Raw genomic sequence first — 24,540 nt, 5'->3', positions numbered from 1 at the left:
AATCTATACAAATGCTTGTCTTGTTCAGCTGTGTTCTAGCACCTACCATAATATAGTTTTTGACCGAGTGTGCAGAATAATCTGCAAAGCTCCCCAAACTGATCCAGTCATACAGTGTTCAAAATATACCAGCAACTCATAATTTAGAAGACATGGGGAGAGAACACAGCAAAAACAATCTGCTCTTTCCTTCCATCCAGTCTCAAGCAGCTTTTGAGCCTCGCTTCAAAACACAGCAATGCGGGGCAAAGATCGCCTTCTCCTTTCTTCTCATCCCCGGCTTCTACTGTAAATGAAGTCGCTTAGCCTCTGCCGCAACACACTCTTCAGCTATTGCAATACTTTGAACAGGCTGCTTCCCGCAACACCGCACCTCTTTCGCCTACCATTAGATTTATAGTTCCCATAAAGTTTCTAAGACCTTAGAGGTTCTCTGCCGCTCCTACACATAAAACACCATACAGACACTCTATTAAGAGTTACTTTACAGAGGACAGGGATGCACAGGAGTATTCATCTAAAAATACGACGACAAACTTTGTCCTGTTCCTTTCACACTCGGAAGTAATGAGGCAAAGTGACAGGCTATGGGAGGGGGTAAAAAAGAAGCTCAGAGTTGCCAGAAAAAAATGGGAAGTGAAAACGGCGGAAACTGGAGATTCTACAGCCCTGGACGTACAGCCTTCCAGATCTTCCCACGGTACGGCGGGGGAGTGCGGGTAACCTCAAGCCCGCTCGGAACCAGTCAGTGCCAGGTGGGAGGCGGCGCAGTCCCCTTCGGCCGCCCAGTTTGCGGTCCAACTCCGCCGCGCCTTTCCGCTGGGGCCCGGGCCTTGTGCCACCCTGGCTGACTGTGCCACGAGTTACCTGCTTGTCTCGAGCGAAGAATAGCGCTCCGGCAAAACCTGGAGGCAGCGCTGGAAAAATCGCACATGCCGATCCCGCAAGAAATCCAGCCGCTCCCCCTCACCGCTCCCTGCCCGCCGCTCGTCCTCAGTGGCCGCCATGCTGCTCCGGAAGCGACGTCCGCCGCGACCCGGAATCAGTTGGCGCGCGGACTGAAAGAACCCTCCTGGGCTGACCCGGAGGTGCCGGGTGAGGGGACCTGCGCTCGCCGCGGGCTGAGCCAGTATTTGAAACCGCAATCATCTGGGTCTTGTGCAGCACTTCCTCTCTCCGATATCTCCCTAGCTAGAGCATGACCCAGCCATTTCTACCCAAAGCCCTCGAGGCTTGGAAACACCTCGCAGGCGTGTGAAAATCCAGTCCACAAATCCCTCCGTCAGAATTTTTATCTTGGGAAGCCTAAGGTCAAAAGCATCAAGTTCGCTTTGAGACAATTCTGGGTCTGTAGGACCTGAGGATGGCATATTTGAAAACGGGGATGGATCACTATAAACTTGCTAACAGATTCATTTTTGGAGGGCCAGTTTTAAGCTGAACGGTTAGGGAAACGAAACAAAAAGCAAAAACAAAACAGTGGAGATAAATGTTTATTGACACTACGAAAGTTCAGAGACTTTCCTAATCCTAATCCTTTCTGGATACCAGGAATCACTTAAAAATCTGTATATAATGCCCCCAAACATATACAACATGCTTATTCATACCTATGTGTGACTGCTTGCGTCATGCTTTTACAAATCCTAGATTTTACTTTCCTTGAGTCGACGTATTATCAAGAATCAATGGTGCATCAATCTGCAACAGCAAAATAAGCCCAACATCTTCTCCAATTACCTGCATTCTAAAAAAATTAAACATGCTTCTAGTTTTGTTTTTTTTCCCCAAAAATAGGGATTTAAGTTGTTTTAGCCATTATACTATGCCCTTTAAACGTTCATGAGACATTCCTGGGTAGCGGGGTGGGGGGATCCACCCAATAATAGAACTAAACCAGGTTCCCTGTAACCAACTTAACCAATACAATTTTGGGTATAGTTTTGTTAGCTTTCTTAGAAAATGTAATTCTTATACTCTATGGGCTGGGGTAATCTTACACTTATTCAACAATCCAAAGTGCTCTAATTTTTGGTACTATTAACTACTTATTCACAGGTATTCCTGCATGTCTTTACAAAATACTGCATTAACAAACAGCCAGAGATGGATGCTAGGTTGTCCTCGGTACTTCCCTACAAATACGGAGCTCACAGTCCTTGCCCATCAGGTGTGCCCAGTCTGGAGTTTTCACTGTTATTACAATTAACATCTCTCACTTAGCACACATACCCCCAAATACCTGAAGATTTTCAAAGTGGAGTCTTATACACGTTTAACTTACTGGAATCAGCTATGGGCACTCTATACATTCTCAGAAAATTAATTCTAATAAACATGGCCCTTAAGTTAGGGAAGCCAAATATTTCATCTGATTCTCAGTTCAAGGACTAGCAATCTGATCCAAGTCTGGAGGAAAAATTTGCAATGTGGGACTCATTGAGAGATAACATAGAATGCCTCCTGGGTTGGTAAAAGGTTTCCATGAATGATTTTAGCCATGTAAGATTTTTGGCATATGCATAACAGAATGGGAATGATAGAACATCTATATAATTGAATATTATTTAGCCACTACATGATGATGTCTGAATTACGTAGAAATGTACGAAAATGTGTAGTGCAATTATGGCATAGTAATTAATATGTACCAAATGACTGTAACAATTTAAAAATATATAGATATGTTTTTTGTAAAAGTTAACTGGAATTATGAGTACTTTATAACATTTCTTCTTTAGTATTTTTTCTATATTTCTTATTAATGTACTTTTTTTTTCCCCAGGCTTACTTCACTTTATTTTTCTTGTACAACCCTATGTTGTAGCCACCACTAGAGACTGGGTCCTCTGCACAGAGACTCTGGTGTGGGTCTTGAGGAGGTGGTCAGTGAATTCTTGATAGGGAGACTTGGTGAATACAGTCTCCTTCCAGAGGTCAGGGGTCAGCCTGCTGTAGGCCTTAGAGATGGCATCAAAAATGACCATGGTGAAGTTGTGCAGGATGGCAGTGCAGCCCTCGGCTGAGGTGTAGCAGTCATCGATACCAGCCATCAGCAGCAGCTTCTTGGCCATGGGGGCCAACGATGCCAGTGCCCCTGGATGCAGGGATGACCTGGGCCAGCACAGAGCCGTTGCAACCTGTCACCTTGCAAGGGATGGTGTGGGGCTTGCCAATCTTGTTCCCCCAGTAGCCTCTGTGCATGGGCACAACGGAGAGCTTAGCCAGGATGATGGCCCCGCGGATGGCAGTGGCCACCTCCTTGGAGCCTGATACCCAGATCAGTGCGGCCATTGTGCCCAATGGCAACAAACGCCTTAAACCTGCTGCGTTGGCCGGTGCGGGTCTGCTTTTGCACTGGCATGTCTTCAAAACTTCACCCTTGAGAGAGGCCCTAGGAAAAAGTCAATGATCACAGACTCCTTGATGGGTAGGGAGAAGAGACAGATTTCCTCCAGGGACTTAATCTTCATGTCCTTGACCAGGCGACCCAGCTTGGTGACAAGCATCTACTCCTTGGCCTTGGCCTTGCCTCCGGGAGCTCTGCAGCTGGCCCCCACCCACTCCATGGCCGCGACCCCAGTTCCCCATCCCAGGCCCCCTGCTGCACTGGCGTCATCCGTGAATGATGTTTTCTTGGAGAAGAAGCTAATGTACCTTTTAAACCAGTAAAAGAAATGTTTATTTGACATCTAGTTTATGAACCTGTAACTTCTATGAACTCTGTAACTGAAGATATTTGTGTTTATCTTACATCTTTTATGTAAAGGATCTATATAGTAAATTCATCATTTATTTCAGATTCAGCTAGAAAAACTGATTTCTTCGGAGGAACTTCCATACTTTTCTTTATTTAAAAAAAAAATCAAAAAACAAAGCCATAAGAATCACATCATGCAGAATGCTTACCTTAGATACAGGAATTTGAAAGCTGCATTTCCGTGCAACAAAAAGCAACACGTAAAAAAGCAATACGTAAGAAACGTTTTTTGTATCTTGTAGCTTCTCAGTTCTGCTTTTAAATTCCCTTGTCTTGCTCTATATTTTATTTATGTATTTATTTTTGGAGATGAAGTCTCACTCTGTTGCCCAGGCTGGAGTACAGTGGTGCAATCTCAGCTGACTGCAACCTCCGCCTTCCAGGTCCAGGCGATTCTCCTGCCTCAGCCTCTCAGGTAGCTGGGAGTACAGGTGTGAACTACCACACCAGGTTAATTTTTGTATTTTCAGTAATTGGTGTTTTACCATGTTGGCCAGGCTGGTCTTGAATTCCTGACCTCACATGATATGCCCACCTTGGCCTCCCAAAGTGCTGGGATTACAAGCCTGAGCCACTGTGCCCAGCCTCTATATTTTATCTCTGAACAACTTCAAATCATTACAAAAAAGTTTTGGAAAACAAGTAACAAAACCAGCACTCCTGTTTAAGGATCTTTTAGGTCAATTTTCTCATTCTGCCCCAATAACTGTACAAATCAGAATTCAGTTTCTAAACTTTGGAAGCCATCTACTTTGAATATTAACTATAAAATAAGAAAAGATTTTGATCACTATTCATAGTACATTTCTGAGTCATTTAACCTAAATGCATCACATTAACAATGAAAGATAAAGATTATCTAAGACAAAAATTATAATAAATTTCCTATGTTTTTATGCATATAGTATCTTTCCTATGAGAACAAATTAAAGTTAGAAAGGAATATTTTATAATATGAAAAGTTGAACTGTATTCAATTACATTGTGTTTTCATGTATAAAAGTTTAGAAATTTAAGAACTAACTCTTTTGACTAAATATGTTAATCTAACAGCTTTAAAAGATCTTATTCATTCATTCCTTCCTTCATTCATTTTAGAGACAGGGTGTCACTCTCTCACCCAGGCTGGAGTGCGGTGGTGCCTTAGCAGCTCACTGCAACCTGGAATTCCTGGGTTCAAGTGATCCTCCTACCTTATCCTCCCAAGTAGCTGGGACTACAGGTGTGTGCCACCATACCCAGTTAATTAAATTTTTTTTTCATAGAGACAGGGTCTCCCTGTGTTGCCCAGGCTAGTGTCAAACTCCAGGCCTCAATTCTCCTACCTTGACCTCTGAAAGTGCTGGGATTACAGGCATGAGCCACCATGCCCCACCTAAAACATTTTAAGGGCCATCAAGAGAAATCACAGTATTCTAAAGCTGGCTTATTTCAGATGATGTTTCAGAACAAAGAATTTTCCTATTGTGAGGCAAACAGAAGCAGAAAAGAAAACTGCATTAGGCAGGAAGATGTGAAAGACACGAAGATTTTATAAATGTGTGCAATCCAGAAGGGCTGAAGGAAAATTTGGGATTGCTGAAGGAAACCAAAAAGATTATATCAATAATACAATTAATAGGGTATATGAGAGACATATTTTTAAAATAAATATTCTCTATACAAAACAAAGCATGCTTCAAACAAATACAAAATATTTATTACACAAAAATGTCATAACTGACAAACTGCCAATTTGTTAAAACAGAAAAAGTACTAACATGTCAGAACTCTAAACAAAAACCACTTTACCTTTGTGTTACTCAAGCTATCTTAACTCCAAGTTACAAAAGTTACAAAATTTTGGTTTAAAAAATGTCATTGTATGATTGTTCCAATTTATTTTGCTATGCTATGACAAAAACAAAATCTCTTTGAAATGTTTTGAGTATTTTAATTAAATAATGTTTGTAACATTAACTTATTTAAATAACTTTTACATCAATAATAGGCCAACACATATATTAAATACCTTCGTGGCAGAAGCAGGAATACTAATGACAAAGCCTCATGAAACTTAATACCTCTCAATTCACAATATAGCACAATAATCAATCTGACTAGGCTATATATATTTAAAGAACACGGTTAGTCACTTTCTCCCTGGTATAACTTAGTATGTTAACATTCTTATCAACAGAATAGCAATTTCATTATCTCATACTCTTCTCTGTATTCCTTGTCTCCAGGTTGGAATAGCCCTAAGGAGAAAAAGAGAAAAGCAATTGTAAATATATAGGAAATTAAAAAGAAAAAAACCCTATCTGATTAAATGCTAACTTTAAAATATATATATAACCTACCCTGCATGTTGTTTGTCTGGTTCATATGAGCATGTAGGTTTGCAACCCTCATTAAGGTTTTATTTCTTGCTCTAGCTCTCAAACTGATTGACTGACAAACCAATCAGTTAATCTACTTATTAATCTATCAATCTTTCATTCATTCTTTTTCAATACTACTCTTCTTATAAAAATAAATATTAACGTGAAAAAGGCAGAAAATGGCATCTACTAATATGAACGTAGTATCTAATACGGCATTGGGTACTACCTGTACTTTATTGATTGATTTATTTTTTTGAGATGGAGTCTCACTCTGTTACCCAGGTGGCACAATGTCGGCTCACCATAACCTCTGCCTCCCAAGTTCAAGTGATTCTTCTGCCTCGGCCTCCTGAGTAGCTGCGACTACAGGTGCACACCACCATGACCGGCTAATTTTTTTTGTATTTTTAGTAGAGATGGGGTTTCACTATGTTGGCCAGGCTGGTCTCGAACTCCTGACCTCGTGATCTGCCCTCCTTGGCCTCTCAAAGTGCTGGGATTACAGGCGTGAGCCACTGCACTCGACCTACTTTTACTTTTATCTACTGTTTATTTTTAAATAAAAGTGACCTGAAAGGCAAATGTGTATATATATATCTCTTTCATATATATGAAAAAATATGTATATTTATATATATTATATAAATATGTTATATATTTATCTAAAAAGATTTAGGTAAAAAACATTTATATATTATACTTATACGTTATATATATATTTTCATATATATGAAAAATATAATTTACACATAGTAAGTGCATAAAATATAAACATGCAGCAATTAAATTACTAAATGAACACCAATTCTCTTTCTTACCTATGTGGGATAAGTAGAAGTGGCCCAGAGCCTGTTGGTCCTATCTTTTTGGTTCGTTCTTCCCAACCTTTCGTGGGTTTGTAAAGCCTAGAGGGATCTCTACTAACATTGTTTTCAACCTGTAATCAGAAGTAAAATAGTACCAGTTAATTATACAAACTCAGTTTGTACTAGTAAGTAAGTAAAAGGCTTAGTGCAGTTTTAAAAGACATAGTTAATATTGGCTAATAAAACCATTAATAACCTCAGTAAACTTCTCATTGGGCTCATATAGCTAAAGGAAAATTTAGACTACATCTATCTATTCATAAACTGCTAGTTTATTTCTTTTAGTTCTATTATTTTATTCTATTCTTATTTTTCTATTTCTATTATGAGAGAAATGTAATGCACCTAAGTATGCTAGTGATATAGCCAGACAACAAATTTAGGATAAGTAACTACCAATAAGTCTTCTGTTTTATCGATGAGGGTCAACAACATCTTCAGCTCTGAGTACTACAAGAGATTAAGCAATGCTCATAGCTGCCATTATCTAAAATAGAGGTTCATATAGAAAAAATTTTTTAAATGACAAGTAGGGGGAACAATAATTCAGAGTGAAAGAAAACAGTGCTCATAAAGTAAAATGACAGAATTCAAATAATGGTTGCTTAAATTGTACCAAGTTATGCTTGCTACTATGTAAATAAGTATGAAATTTAAAGTAGATGTTATAGAAATAAGATGAGATATAATGGAAATAGATTTGATGTCAGTATCCTTACAAATCAAGGAAATAGGATAATAACAATAAAAATAAACTCAGTGCAGAGTACCTTTTCTTTTAATTTTGCCAGTCTTCTTTGTTTTTGTGCCTTTTCATCTTCCTTTGCCTGTCTATCTAGAATTTTCAATTCAAGTTTATGTAAATCCTTAAAAAAAAAAACCCCATAGCATTAAGATATCATTTGAACTAGAATTTGTTCAAAATTTAGTTGTTCACAAGTAAAATTAAATTACCTTACCTATCAATATTCCTTCATTATTAACTCTTTCCAACAAAGGCTAACAGCTTTATTTTCTCTGAATATAAATGTTAACACATGCACATCCTTTCTATATTACTTTATTTTAGACATCTCTTGTTTTACTTTAAGGTTCAACCTGAAACTCTCTTTTAATAACTGAGTTAAGCCCATTTTCATTCATCAGTGCAAGTATGTCTGATTTCAGATCTCTCTTATTATTTTATATTTTCTTTTTTGTGGGTTTTATTTTTTCTTTTATTACGTGTCCTGCTTATTTTGGGGGTGCATGAGAAGGAATGGGAACTTTTGTTGCTTAGGAAGATTTTTATATATGAGCTAAAAGAAATGAACTAAAGTGTTCAGTGTTCATGTGCTTTGTCTGTATTTTTGTCTGTTATTTTTCTTTATACCTCCCTTAGTTTTTGCTTTACAAACGTTGCTGCTATATATTTTGATGCACGTAACAATTCATAAGTTATATCTCATTGGCATGCTTTTTCATTTTAAAGTCCCCTTCCTTGTCTTAATACTTTTTGGAATGAATTCTGCCAGTGTGTCTTTATTAGCATTTTTCTTGTATATGTTTGTTTAAAATCACCTTTAATTTGACCACCCAGCAATCATCTCGATTCCTTTAAGTAGACAAGTATCTACAATGCACCTAACTCTAGGGTACAGGGATGCTCAAAAAAACACACCACTAATGCAAACACACCACTAAGGCCCTCATGTAGCCCACATTATGGTGGGTAAATGAACAAATAAGCAAGTCATCAATATGGTAAAGCCAGGCAGTTTGGCAAAGAAGACAAATCACTCAGCCTTGCCTATGGCTACCTTTCTAGTCTCATCATCTGTTGGTTCCCCTCTCCTGCCTAATACCCTAAGAATATGGAAGTGTTCATAGTTTCCATCACAAACCATACTGTTTCCACTCCTTCAAGCTGCTATTCACGCTGTTGCCTCTGCTAGGAAGGCCTCCTCTTTCCTTCCCTTCAAGAGTCAACCTAAGTATTACCTTCTCTCTGCCACTCATAGCTGTGGTAGTGTCCCGCCCTGTATCCCTTCTAAGTACTCTGTCCATACCTCAATCACCACACTCTTTAACACATTATGCTGGAATCTCCTACTTTCACATATCTTTCCCACTAGACTATAACCTACTAGAAATTAGGGAGCACGGCTTACTCATTTTGGTATACTAATGCTATACACAGGTTCAATATACAAGTACTCAATTTTTGCTGAACTGAATTTGGAAGTAATACCTCCATGTGTAGCATTTAAAAATTATTTAGGAAATAGATTTACTCACTCTTTCTTGAAATCTGGAAATTTCATCAGCAGCAGTTTTCCTTTTTTCTGCCTTTTCTGCCTTTTCCCTTATCTCCTTTTCAAGCCTCAAAAATTCTTCCTGTTCTTTCTTCTGCTGGGTATAACTTTCTAGTAGTAATTTTAACTTAAACTGGCGCTGGCGTTCTTTCTGACGTTTTTTCTCTTTCTCTTCCTCTTCTTTTAAGTGGGAAGCATATTTCATTGACATTTCTATACTTTTCTGTTTCTTCCAAGCTTCAACTGCCAATTTCTGTTTCTTTCTTTGTTCTTCTTTTTGCTTTTGATTATCTTCTTGTTTATTATGAAAAAGCATAGGTGTGTTGTTTGGCTTTCCCTTTAACTTGAAAATTTCCTCCCTTTTTTGCTGCTTTTTAGTTTTCCAACTCTGAATTGACTAAATGATTTTTTTAAAAAAAGAAGGCAAAAGAAAAAAGTTTTTTAACAGCCAAAAGTATTTTCAAATACATCAATTCCATCTTTCTAGAAAAAATATTGATTGCAGGATGCTGGATGCTTAGGTTTTTCAGCTTTGTTTTGTTTTTAACCAATGCAATTTTTTTCTACTTCTGGTTTTTAAAAATTACTGTCTCTTAAAACTGTAAATAATGGGTTATCCTTTTGGCCTTCCTCTTTCTCTCTTAGTCACCAGGTTCACAAGGACCACAACTCATGAACTATCCTTCTCCTCTTTACCTTTTTTTTTTTTTTTGAGACGGAGTTTCGCTCTTGTTGCACAGGCTGGAGTGCAGCACAATCTCAGCTCACTGCAACCTCTTCCTCCCAGGTTCAAGAGATTCTCCCATCTCAGCCTCCCAAGAAGCCGGGATTATAGGCCCCAGCCACCATGTCCGGCTAATTTTGTCGTATTTTTAGTATAGATGGTGTTTCATCATGTTGGCCAGGCTGGTCTTGAACTCCTGACCTCAGATGATTCACCCACCTTGGCCTCCCAAAGTGCTCGGATTACAGGTGTGAGCCACCGTGCTGGGCCTACCTACCTGCTTCTTTTATTTTCATGGGCAACATCCCTTTCCTCTAATCATCTCATTTCTGCTTCCAAATTCTCTTTCTAGGCTTAGAATACTTTCTAAATGATCTTTATCTGGTCAAATGTCAGAAGAAGAATTAAGAGTAGGGTGGTTAAGAACGTGGGTGCTGAAGCCAGACTATTTGGGAGCAGATCCTGGCTTTGCCATTTACGAGGGGTAGCATTGGATGAGCCACTAAACTTCTCTGTCCTTGTTTTGCTCGTCTATAAAGGGGTGGGCAGTATTTCTTGCACAGAGTTGTTATGAAGATTAAATGAGTTAGCATCTGGCACATGGTGCTTCCTAGGTATGTATAAATACATAAATAAAACAGCACAATACCTACAGAGCTGTCTTTACATATGGGTATGTAAAAACTATTTCAAATTCTAGCAGGCTTCTCCATGCCATTTAGGGCATATTTCAAGTCAAGAAACTATTTCCTCATCTTTCCTTATGGTGTATCATTCATTCTACTCAGTAAATCCTTATGGTATGTATATATACTATATACAAGGCAATGTGATAGGAACAATGAAACAGTATTAAAACTACACCAAATGCCATCTAGTACAGTGCCACTCAAAATACCAGTCTGCAAAAATATCAGGAATTTTTGTCAAAAGGCAAATCAATGCACTGCTTCTTTCAATGTGAAAATTTTCTATGGAAAAAAAAAGCCAACTGAACTGACCAGTGTTCACTGCATAGTTAATTCTGGTGCAACCATTTCATCCCACTGTAAACCAGTAACAGTTTGCAAACCCATATTTAGTCCATGGACCAAGTCTGAGCAGCACTGTTCTAGATGAAATTCAACATGGGCATCCCATGACACATCATATAAAAGGTGTAAGTGTTAGGGAAATCCTGAGGGAAGCTACTTATGTTTGGGTGGACAAGGAGGAGGCAACATCTGATCTGGGCCAATTTTGATAAGCTGGGATTGGAGAGGGAAAGAAAGAATGGAGGTTCCAGAAAGTGAGAACAAGATAAGCAAGGGCATTCAGGCCAGAAAGTTCAGAGCATGTCTGAAAATGTCAGTATAATATCTTCACTTATTAACAACACAGGATATATTAAAGGAAGTGGGAGATAAAAATGGTAAATTTCCTACTCAACATCTTAAAACTCCCTAGATTTAAAACTGAACTCCTGATATTTTCCTCCAAACTTCCCTTTCTTCCTCCAACATGCCCTACTTCAGTAAATGGCACCTCCACTTTCACAAACCCTTCTATCTCACCCCTACATCCTGCTCATATCCTATCAAACTGATGACATATCAGTCATCAAATACCAGGAAACAGAGCACATGGGAACAAGGAGAATAAGCTAGAATCTGAGGGGTTTACATTTATCACAAGAAGCAGTGTGTCTGTTTCTGTTTCCTAAAGAGGTGGTTTTCATTAGCAGAATAAACTAGAGGACTTGGTAAAGCATAGATTTCTGGGCCCTACCCTCACAGTTCTAATTAGGTCTGGAGTTGGAGCCTGCTAAGTTCTAATAAGGTCCCAGGTGATGCTGATTTTGCTGGACTAGGGACCACTTTGAGAATCCCATGTTTTCAGTATCCTGGGGAAAAAAGCCCAAATGACTTATGTTTCAAACATTTTTCTTAAAACCTGAAAAGTCAATTTCCCTACATTCAATTTATTGCTGGAGGGACGGAAGGGAATGACAAGAACAACAAAAATGCAGCTACTCCCTCTAAAACTTTAGACTAAACATGGACTCAATTATTTCTTTAATACTCCTTAGGTATGCCATCTATGGAATAAACACAACTTTTTATTAAACCAGTTAAGTCAAACTTCATCACCACTGAACTCTACAAAAAAAAAAAAAAAAAAAATGACTCTGATTTACTGTGGTTCTCAACTAGGGGCTATTTTTCCCCTCCAGTGGATATCTGGCTAGAGACATTTTTGATAATCACAGTTAAGGAGATATTATAAGCATCTACTCACTGGAAACCAGGGATGCCATCCTATAATGCAGAGAACAGACCCCCACAACAAAGAATTATCTAGCTCCAAATGTCAACAGGATCAAGGTTAAGAAATATTGATCTAACGCAAAGCCAGAGTAATATTTTTGTAAAAATGGACATTTTTAGGTATCTGCCACAACCAGGTGTTTTTGTTTTTTTTTTTTTTCCTGGGGTAGCTAACATTTTGAGTCTTTAAAATAAGCAATATGGTTGAAGTTTAAAAATCTCAAAGAAATGTTTAATAGTCAAAGCATTTTTTCTACTGCCTCTTGATGTTTCCATAAAAACAACGTGGCCTTTGCTGGTAAGATGACTTTTTTCAAAAGTCTCAGTGGATCTGGATTGCTCACATTTCTGAGCAGTGGATACAGAGGACTGGACCCATAATCAGAGGCTTTTTGTCCCATTGTGTTATTTGTGAGGGAGACATGTTTGGCTATGAGGAAGTGCAAATGTCGTTCTATTAAATGGGTCAAATAACTTTCTTTTTTCATTTTTATTTTTTCTTGACACTAGGTCTCGCTCAGGCTAGAGTGCAATGGTGCAATCACAGCTCACTGTAGCCTCAACCTCCTAGGCTCAAGCAATCCTCCCGCCTCCGCTTCCCAAGTAGCTGGAACCACAGGTCCCACCATGCCCAGCTAATTTTTTTGTATTTTTTGTCGAGACGGGGCTTTGCCATGTTGCCCAGGCTGGTCTCAATCTCCTGAGCTCAAGCGATCCATCTGCCTTAACCTCCCAAAGTGCTGGGATTACAGATGTAAGTCACTGTGCCTGGCCAAAATTACTTAACTTCAATGCCTCAGTTTCATCTTCTAGTAGATTGTGGGGGGAGGGGACCTATAAACACACTTCATGGGATTGCTGTAAAGTTAATGAGACATGTGAAGTGTTCAGTACAGTGCCTAGGACATAGAAACATAGAATGAATAATAGCTATTATAATTCTTACCTCTTTTTTTCTTTCTTCTAGAGCCAGAAACTTTTGATACCATTTCTCATGCTGTTGAACTTCATCTTGTGTTTTTCCAGGAAGGTGTTCTAGAACTTCTTCCATAAATGTTGGCTTCCCTTTATGTTTGTTTCTCACCTTCACAAAGTTCTGGTGATCATAATCATCCCAGCCACCTTGTCGCCCTCCTGTTTGCTGAAGGAATTTTTCAAAATCTAGTACCTCTTCTGGAAGAGCACTTGGTGTTACTTTGTCTACAGGAGCTTTGCTTGAGATGGCTCTGAAGGCTTTCTCTGTTTCTGAATTACCCAAAGCCCACGCGTCAATTCTTCTTGATATGGCACTCAACTCATTATTAGTTGTCTTCTCTTCTTTAATTAGCTCTTCATAGCTAAAATTTTAAAAATAAAGTTTGAATAGGAAGACAATCCATATTAACCCTTCATTTTCCATCAAATTTAAGATACCTGACTCTTTATATCATCTTCTCCACTTAACATTATTAACATTCATAAATCTAAGCCTTGAAAGGGTCTTCTCAGAAATAAAAACAATCTTTCAAATTCTTATTTGGGATTTTACAGTAATTAAATATGAATAAAATTTCACTTTAAATATGAAAAGCCACCTAAACCCAAAAACAAGAAAGACATTATATCGCTTTTGTGTAAGACTCAAATACATTAATAACAGAATGCATTATATACAAAAACCTAGTGGGGCCAGTTATTAAAAAATAAAAGTCAATAATTTTATATTAAAATGAGTTTAAAACGTACATCAACCTCTGCTCTTCTTTAAAAGTGTTAATTGCATTTTCAATTTCTTCCATCATTTCTCTGAGCTTCTCAACAACTGTAAAAGAAACATGGAGAATTATTTTGTGTCATTTTCCCATACGGCTAAAAGTTAAATATTAGGAAGAAAAAGTAGAGTGTTCCCCTAATTTTAAAACATTTCTCAGCCTAAGGCATAAGAAAGCTGTGCTCAAAAGTGAATTTTTATGATTGCAATTTTTTCTGATTACAGATTTTTTCCCCATACACTCATATCATAATTATCTCCATTTTAGAGCTGAGGAAATGGAAGCTCAGAGATATCAAGTAACTTGCCTAAAATTACATAGCTAACACACGAAAGATCCAGAGTTTGACACACACCTGTCTGATTCCTAAGTCCATACACCCTGAGCCCTTTCATTTATTGCTTTGATTCTCAGGAATGAATGTTACAGTAGGCAAGGAGGTAGGGATATAATTTGTGGGAATTTTTTCTAAGCCCAGCATTTGTCGTAAATCTGTTGAACCTTTCCTTATGCATTAGAAATGCCGCTCAAAGATAATTATTTCAAAAAGCAAATGAAGGGAAAACACTGGATAGGACTAAGGAAATCAATCTTTTTTCCCCTTAATTAGCTGTTTTTAAACCTTTATATAACACAGATTTCCCAATCCTGTAAATGACACTAGTATGTGTTCTGCCTACCTTATAATTTGTAAGGATTTGATAATACTTTAACGGACACACACAGAAATGCCCAATTATAGTTCTCCAGTGCAAACTTACTAAAGCCTAACTGAGAGTTTAGCCCCATTAATCAATTTATTAAGTCCTAACCAATAAAGTAGAGTTTAGCTCCATTAATGCCAAATAGAAAATACTAACGTGTAAGAAAGATCATAATATTTAAATTTACTTACAATCAGGTGTAGGCTTCACATCTTTTAACTGATGCTGCAGTTTCTTTACATTGTTATGTATTTTGGCCAATTGTTGCTGGATTTTCGCTCCTATAAGGAAGAAGTATGCCCTTGAAAATAATTCTGTGACAAATGTGGTTATAATTCAGGATTCTACATGTAAGACTGATCACTGTTAGTAAACGCCTAGAGCAATTAAATAAAGAACAAAAGATAGTTATTTATGTCAAAACATTAATACTTTAAGTACCTTTGCTCCAAATAAAGCATTTTTTGATATCTTCCAATATTGAAAAGCATAATGGGTTAAGTCTTACGATAACCTGTGCTAAGGAAATGTCTTTTTCTCCCCCTCTGTGTAGATTGAGTTACTGGACATTGTTTTAGATGTAAATATTAGCAGTTTCAACATTGTTTTGTTCTTTAATAGTGTTTCATTTCTTTTTGTTATAATTTATGGAAATAGAATTTCGTGTTAACTGTATTGTGGGAATATTAAAACTATCTACCTAGTTCTGTGAATACTGAGAAATTTCCCATTGAGAATTAATTTCATCCAACCAAATCCTCTAGGAAAGGGGCAGGTGATACTCATTGGTATCACTGTCACGGCCCTGAGGAGGTGCCTCGGGTATCACTCAGTGGTATACTGTGCCACGGCTTGCCAAGCTCAACCAAAGGACGAGCCTGGAGTAAATTATTAGGCCCACAATAAAGCCTAAAAAGTAAGTGAGAGTCTCAACGATGTTTTCAAATCATCTTTATCAGCATAAAGGATTCTTCTTTCATATTTTTTTTCTGAAGGATTAATCTTACTTTAATATTTACTAAATTACTAGGCTAATGTCAAAACATTCACATTCCTGTAATAGTAATATTATTATTTTATCATCTTAGGGTACTTTATGCACCCTCCTCTTTTTTGTTTTTGCAACTTTTCCACAAATGAGCAAGAAGCATCAAAGGCTTTGTACAAAAGTCCTTAAAAAGAATTATTTTTTAAGAAAAAGTTTATGTATAGGTTTGCAGTCAGTGTGAATATCCAAAATAAACCTCTTATTATGTATATGGCAACTTTGGCTTGTTTTGTGTTTTTCATTAAAATTCAAGAATTCCATAAAGGAAGAAACTTTTTGTAATTTACTTTGTAGGGTCTTACTGTTGAACTTGAGGCCAAGAAACTTCTCTAGTACTTAGGAAAGTGTTTTTTATTGTTTTATTTTAGCTTTAGTTTGATCAGCTACCAAAATATCACTACAGGGCTGATAATCTTTTTATTTTATTTATTCATTTGGATATACAGATAAATCATTTAAGTACAGTATGACATAAATGCAGGCTAAAATTGTGGCATGATATTTGAGGTAAGGAATAGGTATTTCTACTGCTTAGCTGTAATAGATGAAGGGAAAACTTCTCTACCTTTATACTAAGACAAGCATTTTTTACTCTCCTAGACGGGAAAAACATAAAGTGTTACTAAATAAGAGCAAAACTGTGGAACAAAGGGAAATAGATTGGTACAAATCAAGTTGCCATAATAAAGGGAAAATCAAGTGAACTACAATTTGCACAAAATTTTACATATTGGCATTACTGAGACAGAAAAATCAATCTCCTGGTTGTCTACAAAATAAATGAGGGAAATAAAGAAATATTGAATCAGGGGTGTCTAGGTTTTTCAATGTATCAAAGAGAAGAGATAAGTAGAAATTTGGTATTTATATTAGGTCCTGCTGTCATTCCAATAAAAGAAGGAAAATTACTCCTGCTACTGCTTGACAAAGGATAACTTTTTAAAGTAGTGTAATATTTTCTTTTAAAAAATGGTGTAACCTTATATTCTGAAAGAAAAAAATCACTAGGAATTTATTTTAATTGATGATAAGGGAGTATCATGAGCAGTCTCATCTCTACATAGTAAGTCTTAATATTTTATAAAGCTTAGTTATTTGATAACCATTATTTTTCCTTTAAGAAATGCTAAGTAGCTTTTTTATTATAAAGCTTTTACAACATACAGAATCTAACACTACAATGAAACAAGTATTCTCAGAATTATTTAAAGGTAACATTTAGTACACTATTGACAATGATTAATATTCATAACAAACAAAAGAACATAGTCATGTACAATCTGTCTATAAGGTGCATTTTTATATATTATCTCATCAGATGCACAGTACGGCTCTCCTGAAGTACAAGTTTCAGAATGTAGACAAGGAAACTCAGGTTTATGCAATTATCTGACTTTATCACTTCATACAACTACTAATTATAGCTTTGAATCTGTTGACGCTTACTGAATCCAGGGCTCAGTCAACAATGCCAGGGTAATGAGCTAACATCAGAGAGCTCAGAAATCACTCTGCTTTTAAAAAATTATAATAGCATTTGCTGGTTTGTCAACCAAAAAAATCCCCCAAATCCTCTTTTTCTTGTTTAATTTGAAGAAATATACAACAGAAAACAATCCAGTTAGTATGACTAAATAGTGACCTGAAAGAATAAACACATGTCCCTAAAAGACAAATTTTACCAAATAAAATATAGAGAATATAACACAGTCAATAAAGAACTGACTCTATTTATAGAGAACACAACACGGTCAATGCACAAAGACAAAGCACAGGGTAAAACTACAACTTTATATCGCTCAACAGTTTTTAGTTAATCAGAAACTCAACTTACTTTCTGTTTTCCTGCTGTTAATTAATTTATTTTCCAATTCTTCTAGCATACTATGCTCAATTCTGAAGTCACTTTTTTGGTTGTAGAAATGACTGTGTTTATCTTTTTCCATGTTAATTACTCTTTAGGAAAAGAAACAAATAGTATAAATATGATTTAAATATATTTTAATGGCTTAAAATATGAAGACACTTGATAATCAGTATTTTATATTTGGATTAATTCATCTATAGAATAAAAATAATTACTTTGGTTAATAAGGCTAAGGAGTCAAAACATTAGTCAAAATAATTGCTAGAAGAGCTAATTTCAATCAAAAACAGCTATAATTTGAACTGCTATTTCAATCATAAAATGATAATTTAAGAATATGTGGATGTACATTTGCTTTGAAAATGCATAAGCTTTTGACTATTGATTCAAACTCAATCTCACTGGAGCCTGAAAATGGCCATTACTGCTGATGACTGCGCGTTCAATAGTAGATGCTATTAATTTTGTAACCTTAGCCAAGATGGTTAACCTCTCCTGGTGTGAACCTCCTCATCACTAAAATGTCAATAATAACAGCTCTCCACTATCTTATAAGTCTATTATTCACATCAAATGAGATAACATATGTGGGAGATCTCGGTACAGTACAAGTATACTATGGAAATGCAAGTTATTAATATTATTAATACAACTAAAACTTCAAGAGACTAACCATCTACAAAGACAGGAAATTTCGTGTATTTAATGACTACTGTCTACATTTATTTCAGAGCTTCTTTCAGCACATCTCTGCCCCTTGGATTTAGCCTATCTACCAGTAAGGAGTTCTCGTTGTTAGTTTGCACCCTAAGAGAAAACAAAAACAAAATAAAGCACTACTGAGAAACTTTTTTGATTGGGCAAAGAAATTAATTTTCAAATTACATTTTTTTGTGTGTGTGTGACAGGGCCTGGCTCTGTCACCCAGGCTGGAGTGCCACGGCACCATCTCAGCTCACTGCAGCCTTGACCTCCCTGGCTCAAGCAATCTTCCAACCTCAGTCTCCCGAGGAGCAGGGACTACAGGGGCGCATCACCATGCCCTGCTAATTTTTTTTTTTTTTTTGGTAGATACAGGGTTTTGCCATGTTGCCCCAACTGGTCTTGAACTCCTGAGCTCAAGTGATCTGCCCACCTCAGCCTCCCAAAGTGCGTGAGCCATCATGCCCAGCCAAAATTAATTTTCTTAACGTGTTTCTTTCTCCCGGAAGGTGGAAATTAATATGAATATTTCTCCACTAATCTTGGATTTAATAAGTGGTGGAGCATCTCTGGCCATTGACTTAATTCACACAACCTGAGAGGCAACTATACTGCAGTTTCCCAATCTTTTCCACTTTGCCACACATAGATAATTTTTTTTTTTTTTTTTTTTGAGATGGAGTCTCGCTCTGTTGCCCAGGCTGGAGTGCAGTGGTGTGATCTCAGCTCACTGTAACCTCCGCCTCCCTGGTTCAAGCAATTCCCCTGCCTCAGCCTCCTGAGTAGTTGGGACTACAGGCACCCACCACCATGCCTGGCTAATTTTTGTATTTTTCATAGAGACAGAGTTTCACCATGTTGGCCAGGCTAGTCTCAAACTCCTGACCTCAAGTAATCTTCCCGCCTTGGCCTCCCAAAGTGCTGGGATTATAGGCATGAGCCACAGCATCTGACTGCCCATAGAGAAAAATTTAATATTCATGAGACACATGGGGGTAGACAGATGAGACTGCCCCAGAGCCCACCGCACTGCTCCAAAGGCTGAGGGGATCATGTCTTAGCATGTGTGTTTAGGTAGCTTCTATTGTTTGTGAGAAGAAGTAATGGGTAGATAAAGGTATCAAATAGATCTCAGTCCCACCTGGCAACTCTAATGGACTGAGGACAGATATGGAGTCCTGTGTTGAGGACTGGGAAGTTCACCTAGGCTCTGGTTTCAGATGGGGAAAATTACTATGATAAAAAGAAACATCTGCCATGGACATGGGATTTGCTACAACTTTATACCACTCAACAGTTTTTAGTTCATGACAACCTCAACTTACTTTCCGTTTTCCTGGATTAGAAATATTAACCTATAAGGATATTCAAAATATGCTAATTAATGGAGACAAGTTGACAAAAATGAAAACACGCTCAACCTCCTCAATAGAAGAAACACACATTAAAACTATCACAGTAACACTGAGCACCTATCATATCAGCAAAAAAAAATCACAAATTTAATATATTTTGTTGACAAAACTGTGGGAAAACATGTCTTCTCACACATTGTTGGTGGAACTGTTGTCTACAGAGGGCAATTTAGCAATATTTATCACATTGCAAATTTATTTATCTCTGACCCAGTATTTCCTTTTAGGAATTTATCCTGAAGATATACTCAAAAACAAATAATGTTGACCTATGTGGGGATGATAATTAATTGCAGCACTGTTCATTATTACAAAAAGATTGAATATAACCTAAATGTCCATAAATATGGGCAGGCTAATAAATCCTATTACATTTATACACTGGAAAATGATACAGTGGTATTCTGTTCTATGTACTGACAGAAAAAGATCTCCAAGATAACCTCTTTTTATAACAGAGTTTTTGTAGGAAAATGTTAGACATATTCAAAAGGACAGAATGGTCAATTGACTCCCATCATATGAGATGCCTTTGATCTCACCCTGAGTCAGCAGTTCCACCTCTCATTTCATCTATCCATCTATCTTTGCTTTGCTTAGTTTAAGTATTTTCAAGTAAATCCATTACATCTACCTTTGCTTTGCTTAGCTTAGCTTAAGTATTTTCAGGTAAATCCATTACATTATGCAATTTCACCCCAACAAACTTTTGTGTGTGCCTCGAGAGAGTACAGATATTTGACTTACCTAACTATAATGCCATTATTGTGCCTAGCAAATTCTACAATTCCTTGTTATCTAAGATATACACTTAAAAAAAAAACAAAAACAAGATGCAGAGCAATGTGGACAGTATGCTACCATTTATACAAAAAAGGAAAAATCTGAATATATATTTATATTTCTTTATAAACACATAAAATATCTGTGGAAGGATACATAAGAAACCAAAACTAGTGGGTTAACTGAGTGGAAAGGAACTGGGTGGCTTGGATCAAGAGTAAAACTGAGACTTTCCACTGGGTACCCTTTGATATATTTTGATTTCTGAACCATGTAAATATATTACTTATTCCAAAAATAAAACCAAATGATATTATAGATAGTGGTTTTTCCTTTGTGTTTATGTGAATTGTTAGATAGAAACACTCTTACAATGAGTTTTTCTAATATTCCTTTAGTGAGTTTTTCCAATGCCTTAAAACAGATGAAGAAGCCTACTCAGAACTGTAAAACACACTGGTTGCTGTATCTATGGATATTAACCATTTGGTGGACATTACCCTATCTAGAAAGAAACATAAAACGGAACCTCTAACCTAGAATCTAATTCTATCTAGAGTAATGCATTTTGGAAATTTTAAATAATTGTATTTTTTTCAAATTCTGAATACTAAAGATATAGGTATTAACAACTTCAAGTATACAATGCATTATTATTAACTATAGTCACCATGCTGTACATTAGGTCTCCAGGTCTTTTCTATTTTATAACTTGTACCCTTTGACCAACATCTCCCCATTATCCCCACTCCCACCTCATTACCCCCAGACTTCTGACTATTCTGTTCTCTATTTCTGAGTCTGACTTTTTTAAGACTCCACATATAAATGAGATCATGCATTGTCTGTCTTTCTGTGTATGGCTTATTTCACTTAACATAATGAAAATCTCAGCTCACTTTTCTAAGAACGTTAATATTAAATATTCTCAACCCTTCACACATATACACGGTAACTGTGTGAAGTGATGGATATGTTAATTAGCTTGATTGTGGTAATCATTCTGCAATGTATGTACATCCAGACATCACACTGTAGATATTATATATATATAATTTTTATTTGTCAGTTATACCTCAATAAAGTTGGAGGAAAAGACAAAAGTATTATATAAATGCAAGGAGAATTCAATCTCCAAAAGCCACAATATGGTATAGCTTTTCAAAATTCTAACAGTACACTTTCTCATTGGTAGAATTTCTAAATAGAGAACTGCCACCAATTCTGATCCAGAGACCATTCCTTGCAATAGGCTCCTTTTCTCATGTTCTTTGGCAAATTGATACTATGTAGGTTCAAAGCAATGTTTTGATAAAGCTCTCAACTGTAGGGTAGAGTGGGGTGCCTTGAGTTCCAATTTTTTTTAACATTCCTCATATTTATCATATGCTGGTACTGCTGACAACATTGAACATTCAATAAATATCACTGGTTGTAGAAGTTCATATATATTGAAAATTTTAAATAAATGGAAGCTTCTCAAATAGCTTGGTCATAATGGGCAGAATGGATCTGAAAGGGGCAGAAACCAAGGAAATGAGATCAATTAAAAAGCCACTCAAAAAAAAAAAAAAAAGTAAGAGTACAGACTACTGACTTTTCATTAAAATGATTCACTGTCTTCCTTAGTGAGATCACACCCACATATTCAAACCGGCTTGCTGGTGAAAAGCACTGGTTAGTAAGAATGATGGCTTTCAGAGTGGCTGAAGCCAGCCTAGGAGTCTCTCAGACACCATTTATTAAGCATGTAACTTATAGAAAGATGTTTATCCTCTATGATCCTCAACATCCTCATTTGTAAAATAGGAAGAAGAACAATGTAAATATATGATGTTCGTCATCTATAAAACACTTTCATACATACATAATAAAAAAACACAAAAACTATTCACTTCCTCAAAAACATTTACCAGGCATTTAGTTATAAAGTGAAAATAGGTTGTCTGTTATTTGTTATACAAAATCTAAAGAAACAGCTGTTTTGTTTCCCTTGAAATACACAGATTCAAAATTGTAAAAATAAAACTGAAATTACTCTACTTACAATTAACTTTATATTAAATAGCCTATTATTTGTCCATTTCATACCTCCCATCTTTCTCTTGTTATATTTGACAGGCTAGTGATTACAATTTTATAACTTAATGTGAGACTAGGTAGGGTAGAGTAGAATTAATTTTTTATTGTCCATTATAAAATGGCTAGTAATGTTATTTGAAGATAATATTCTTATACTTACTGATTCTTAAATTTTTCTGCTGTGCGTACGAATTCTGCTTTCTTAGTCTGATTAACTTTCTGCTTCCAGTTTTGAAGATGAAAAGGACGAATTCCACCTGAAGTACTAAAACAGCCATCACTCTGCATTGAGAACAAGAAAAACTTATGAAAATAGTAAATGAAATAGTAATGAAAATAGTAAAACATAAATGTGGAATTTTTTCAGAGAGATAAAATGTCAATAGTTGAGTTTCTTGAAGGATAATTTTGGGGCCAATCTTATTTAACTCTTAGAAGTACATTTGTGGAAGAAGGAATATCTATCAAATGAAGGAATATCTATCTTAAAATGCTACACTGAGTAAGAAAGGTTAAATATCCCAGGATTATTTGCAAAATAATCTAATTCATTCAGTTGGTCATTTAATAAGTATGTATTGAACACTATGAAGTGACATGGGCTGCATTAGACACTAGGGAAACAATCATGATCTATAATAATATGGCCCCTGTCTGAAGGTCTAGTGAGGAAAAACAGATTTAAAGAGAGAAGAGTAAACAAGCAATACAATGAAAACTCCACCAGCTGCAATAAGTGCTATTAAGAAAATAAATATTAGGGCTCAGATGGAGAAAGCGGAGCAAGGGTTTGCTTTTTCAGTTACAATGGTCACAGAAGGTCTATTTGAGGGGATGACTTTAAGGAAGATTGAAGGCAGCCATGACAGGAGCAGTAGGAAAGTGTGTTCTAAGCAAAGGGATCCACATGTGCAAAAGCCCTAGAGCATGAAAGACTTTGCTGAGTTCAAGCAGAGAAAGGCCAATTGTGACACGAGATTAGTAACGGTGAGATCTTGGTAGGAGATGAAAGTAGAGAGGCAGGTACGTGCCAGATCATACAGACATTTTAGGTCACTTAGGGGGTCTGGATTTTATTGAAGAGTTTTGAGCAGGGAAATGCCATGATACCTTTAATTCTTTAAGAACAATTTTCTGGCTATTTTTTTGGAGAATAAATTAATGGGAGGTGTGGGGGTGGAGTGAGGCAAGACTGGAAGCAGGAGGATCAATGAGGTACCTAGTACAGCTATAGAGACAAGGAATGACAGTGTCCAGGACTACTGGGCTGATAGAAAATAAAAGAAGACTCAATGTATTTTGGAGGTATCACCGAGAGGGATTGCTGAGCAACAAAAATGGGTTGTGGGGGATGAGGGGAAAAGGAAATAAGGCTTTAAATTTCCAGGAGCAAAAAAGAATAAAGTAGTAAATCTAAATCTAGGAAATATATTTTAAGTCAAAATGTAATTCACATACCATAAAATATGTCTGTTTGAAGTGTACAACTCAGTAGTTTTTAGTGTATTCACAAAGTTGTGCAACCATCATGACTATCCAGTTTCAGAATGTTTTCATCATACCAAAAAGAAACCTCATACCTATTAGAGGTCACTCCCCATTCCCCTTCCTTCCAGCTCCTGGCAACCATTAATCTACTTTCTGACTCTATGGATTTGCATATTCTGGAGAATTTATATAAACGGGCTTGTACAATGTGTAGCCTAGTCTGACTTCTTTCACTTCACATGATGTTTTCAAGATTCATCCATGTTGTACCATGAATCAATACTCCATTCCTTCTTACGGCTGAATAATATTCCATTATATGGGTCTACCACATTTTGTTTATCTACTCATCAGTCGCTAGCTGATAGACAATTGGGGTGTTTC

At 36.7% G+C, this 24,540-nt stretch overlaps 2 protein-coding genes and 1 pseudogene across 5 annotated transcripts in view; all 3 read right to left on the bottom strand.

The window, feature by feature from the left end:
• Positions 1-1,050, bottom strand: part of PGGT1B (protein geranylgeranyltransferase type I subunit beta) — a 57,766-nt gene extending 56,716 nt beyond the window's left edge. Inside the window, exon 1 of one of the 2 annotated variants that reach the window (XM_033181517.1) lies at positions 868-1,050. In XM_033181517.1, coding sequence (XP_033037408.1) covers positions 868-1,007 — 140 coding nt within the window. In that variant the 5' untranslated portion in view covers positions 1,008-1,050. The remainder of the gene's footprint in view (positions 1-867) is intronic. The other variant, XM_033181514.1, reaches the window with a different exon arrangement.
• A 1,766-nt stretch (positions 1,051-2,816) lies between these two features.
• LOC117066140 lies at positions 2,817-3,557 on the bottom strand (annotated as a pseudogene).
• A 1,713-nt stretch (positions 3,558-5,270) lies between these two features.
• Positions 5,271-24,540, bottom strand: part of CCDC112 (coiled-coil domain containing 112) — a 54,898-nt gene continuing 35,628 nt past the window's right edge. For 2 of the 3 annotated variants that reach the window (XM_033181513.1, XM_033181510.1), the window contains exons 2-10: positions 22,829-22,950; positions 17,654-17,775; positions 14,963-15,052; positions 14,042-14,117; positions 13,263-13,653; positions 9,270-9,683; positions 7,763-7,858; positions 6,945-7,063; positions 5,273-6,000 (exon numbers count right to left, since the gene is read on the bottom strand). In XM_033181513.1, the coding sequence (XP_033037404.1) occupies positions 5,958-6,000; positions 6,945-7,063; positions 7,763-7,858; positions 9,270-9,683; positions 13,263-13,653; positions 14,042-14,117; positions 14,963-15,052; positions 17,654-17,765 (1,341 nt within the window). In that variant the 5' untranslated portion in view covers positions 17,766-17,775; positions 22,829-22,950 and the 3' untranslated portion in view covers positions 5,273-5,957. Of the gene's footprint in view, positions 6,001-6,944; positions 7,064-7,762; positions 7,859-9,269; positions 9,684-13,262; positions 13,654-14,041; positions 14,118-14,962; positions 15,053-17,653; positions 17,776-22,828; positions 22,951-24,540 lie in introns of all 3 variants that reach the window. The other variant, XM_033181512.1, reaches the window with a different exon arrangement.

Source organism: Trachypithecus francoisi, unplaced genomic scaffold (genome assembly GCF_009764315.1).
Source record: "Trachypithecus francoisi isolate TF-2019V2 unplaced genomic scaffold, Tfra_2.0 Lachesis_group2, whole genome shotgun sequence".
Classification (NCBI taxonomy): domain Eukaryota; kingdom Metazoa; phylum Chordata; class Mammalia; order Primates; family Cercopithecidae; genus Trachypithecus; species Trachypithecus francoisi.
The sequence above is the reverse complement of the archived record's forward strand: the minus strand, read 5'-3'. Positions and strand labels throughout refer to the sequence as shown.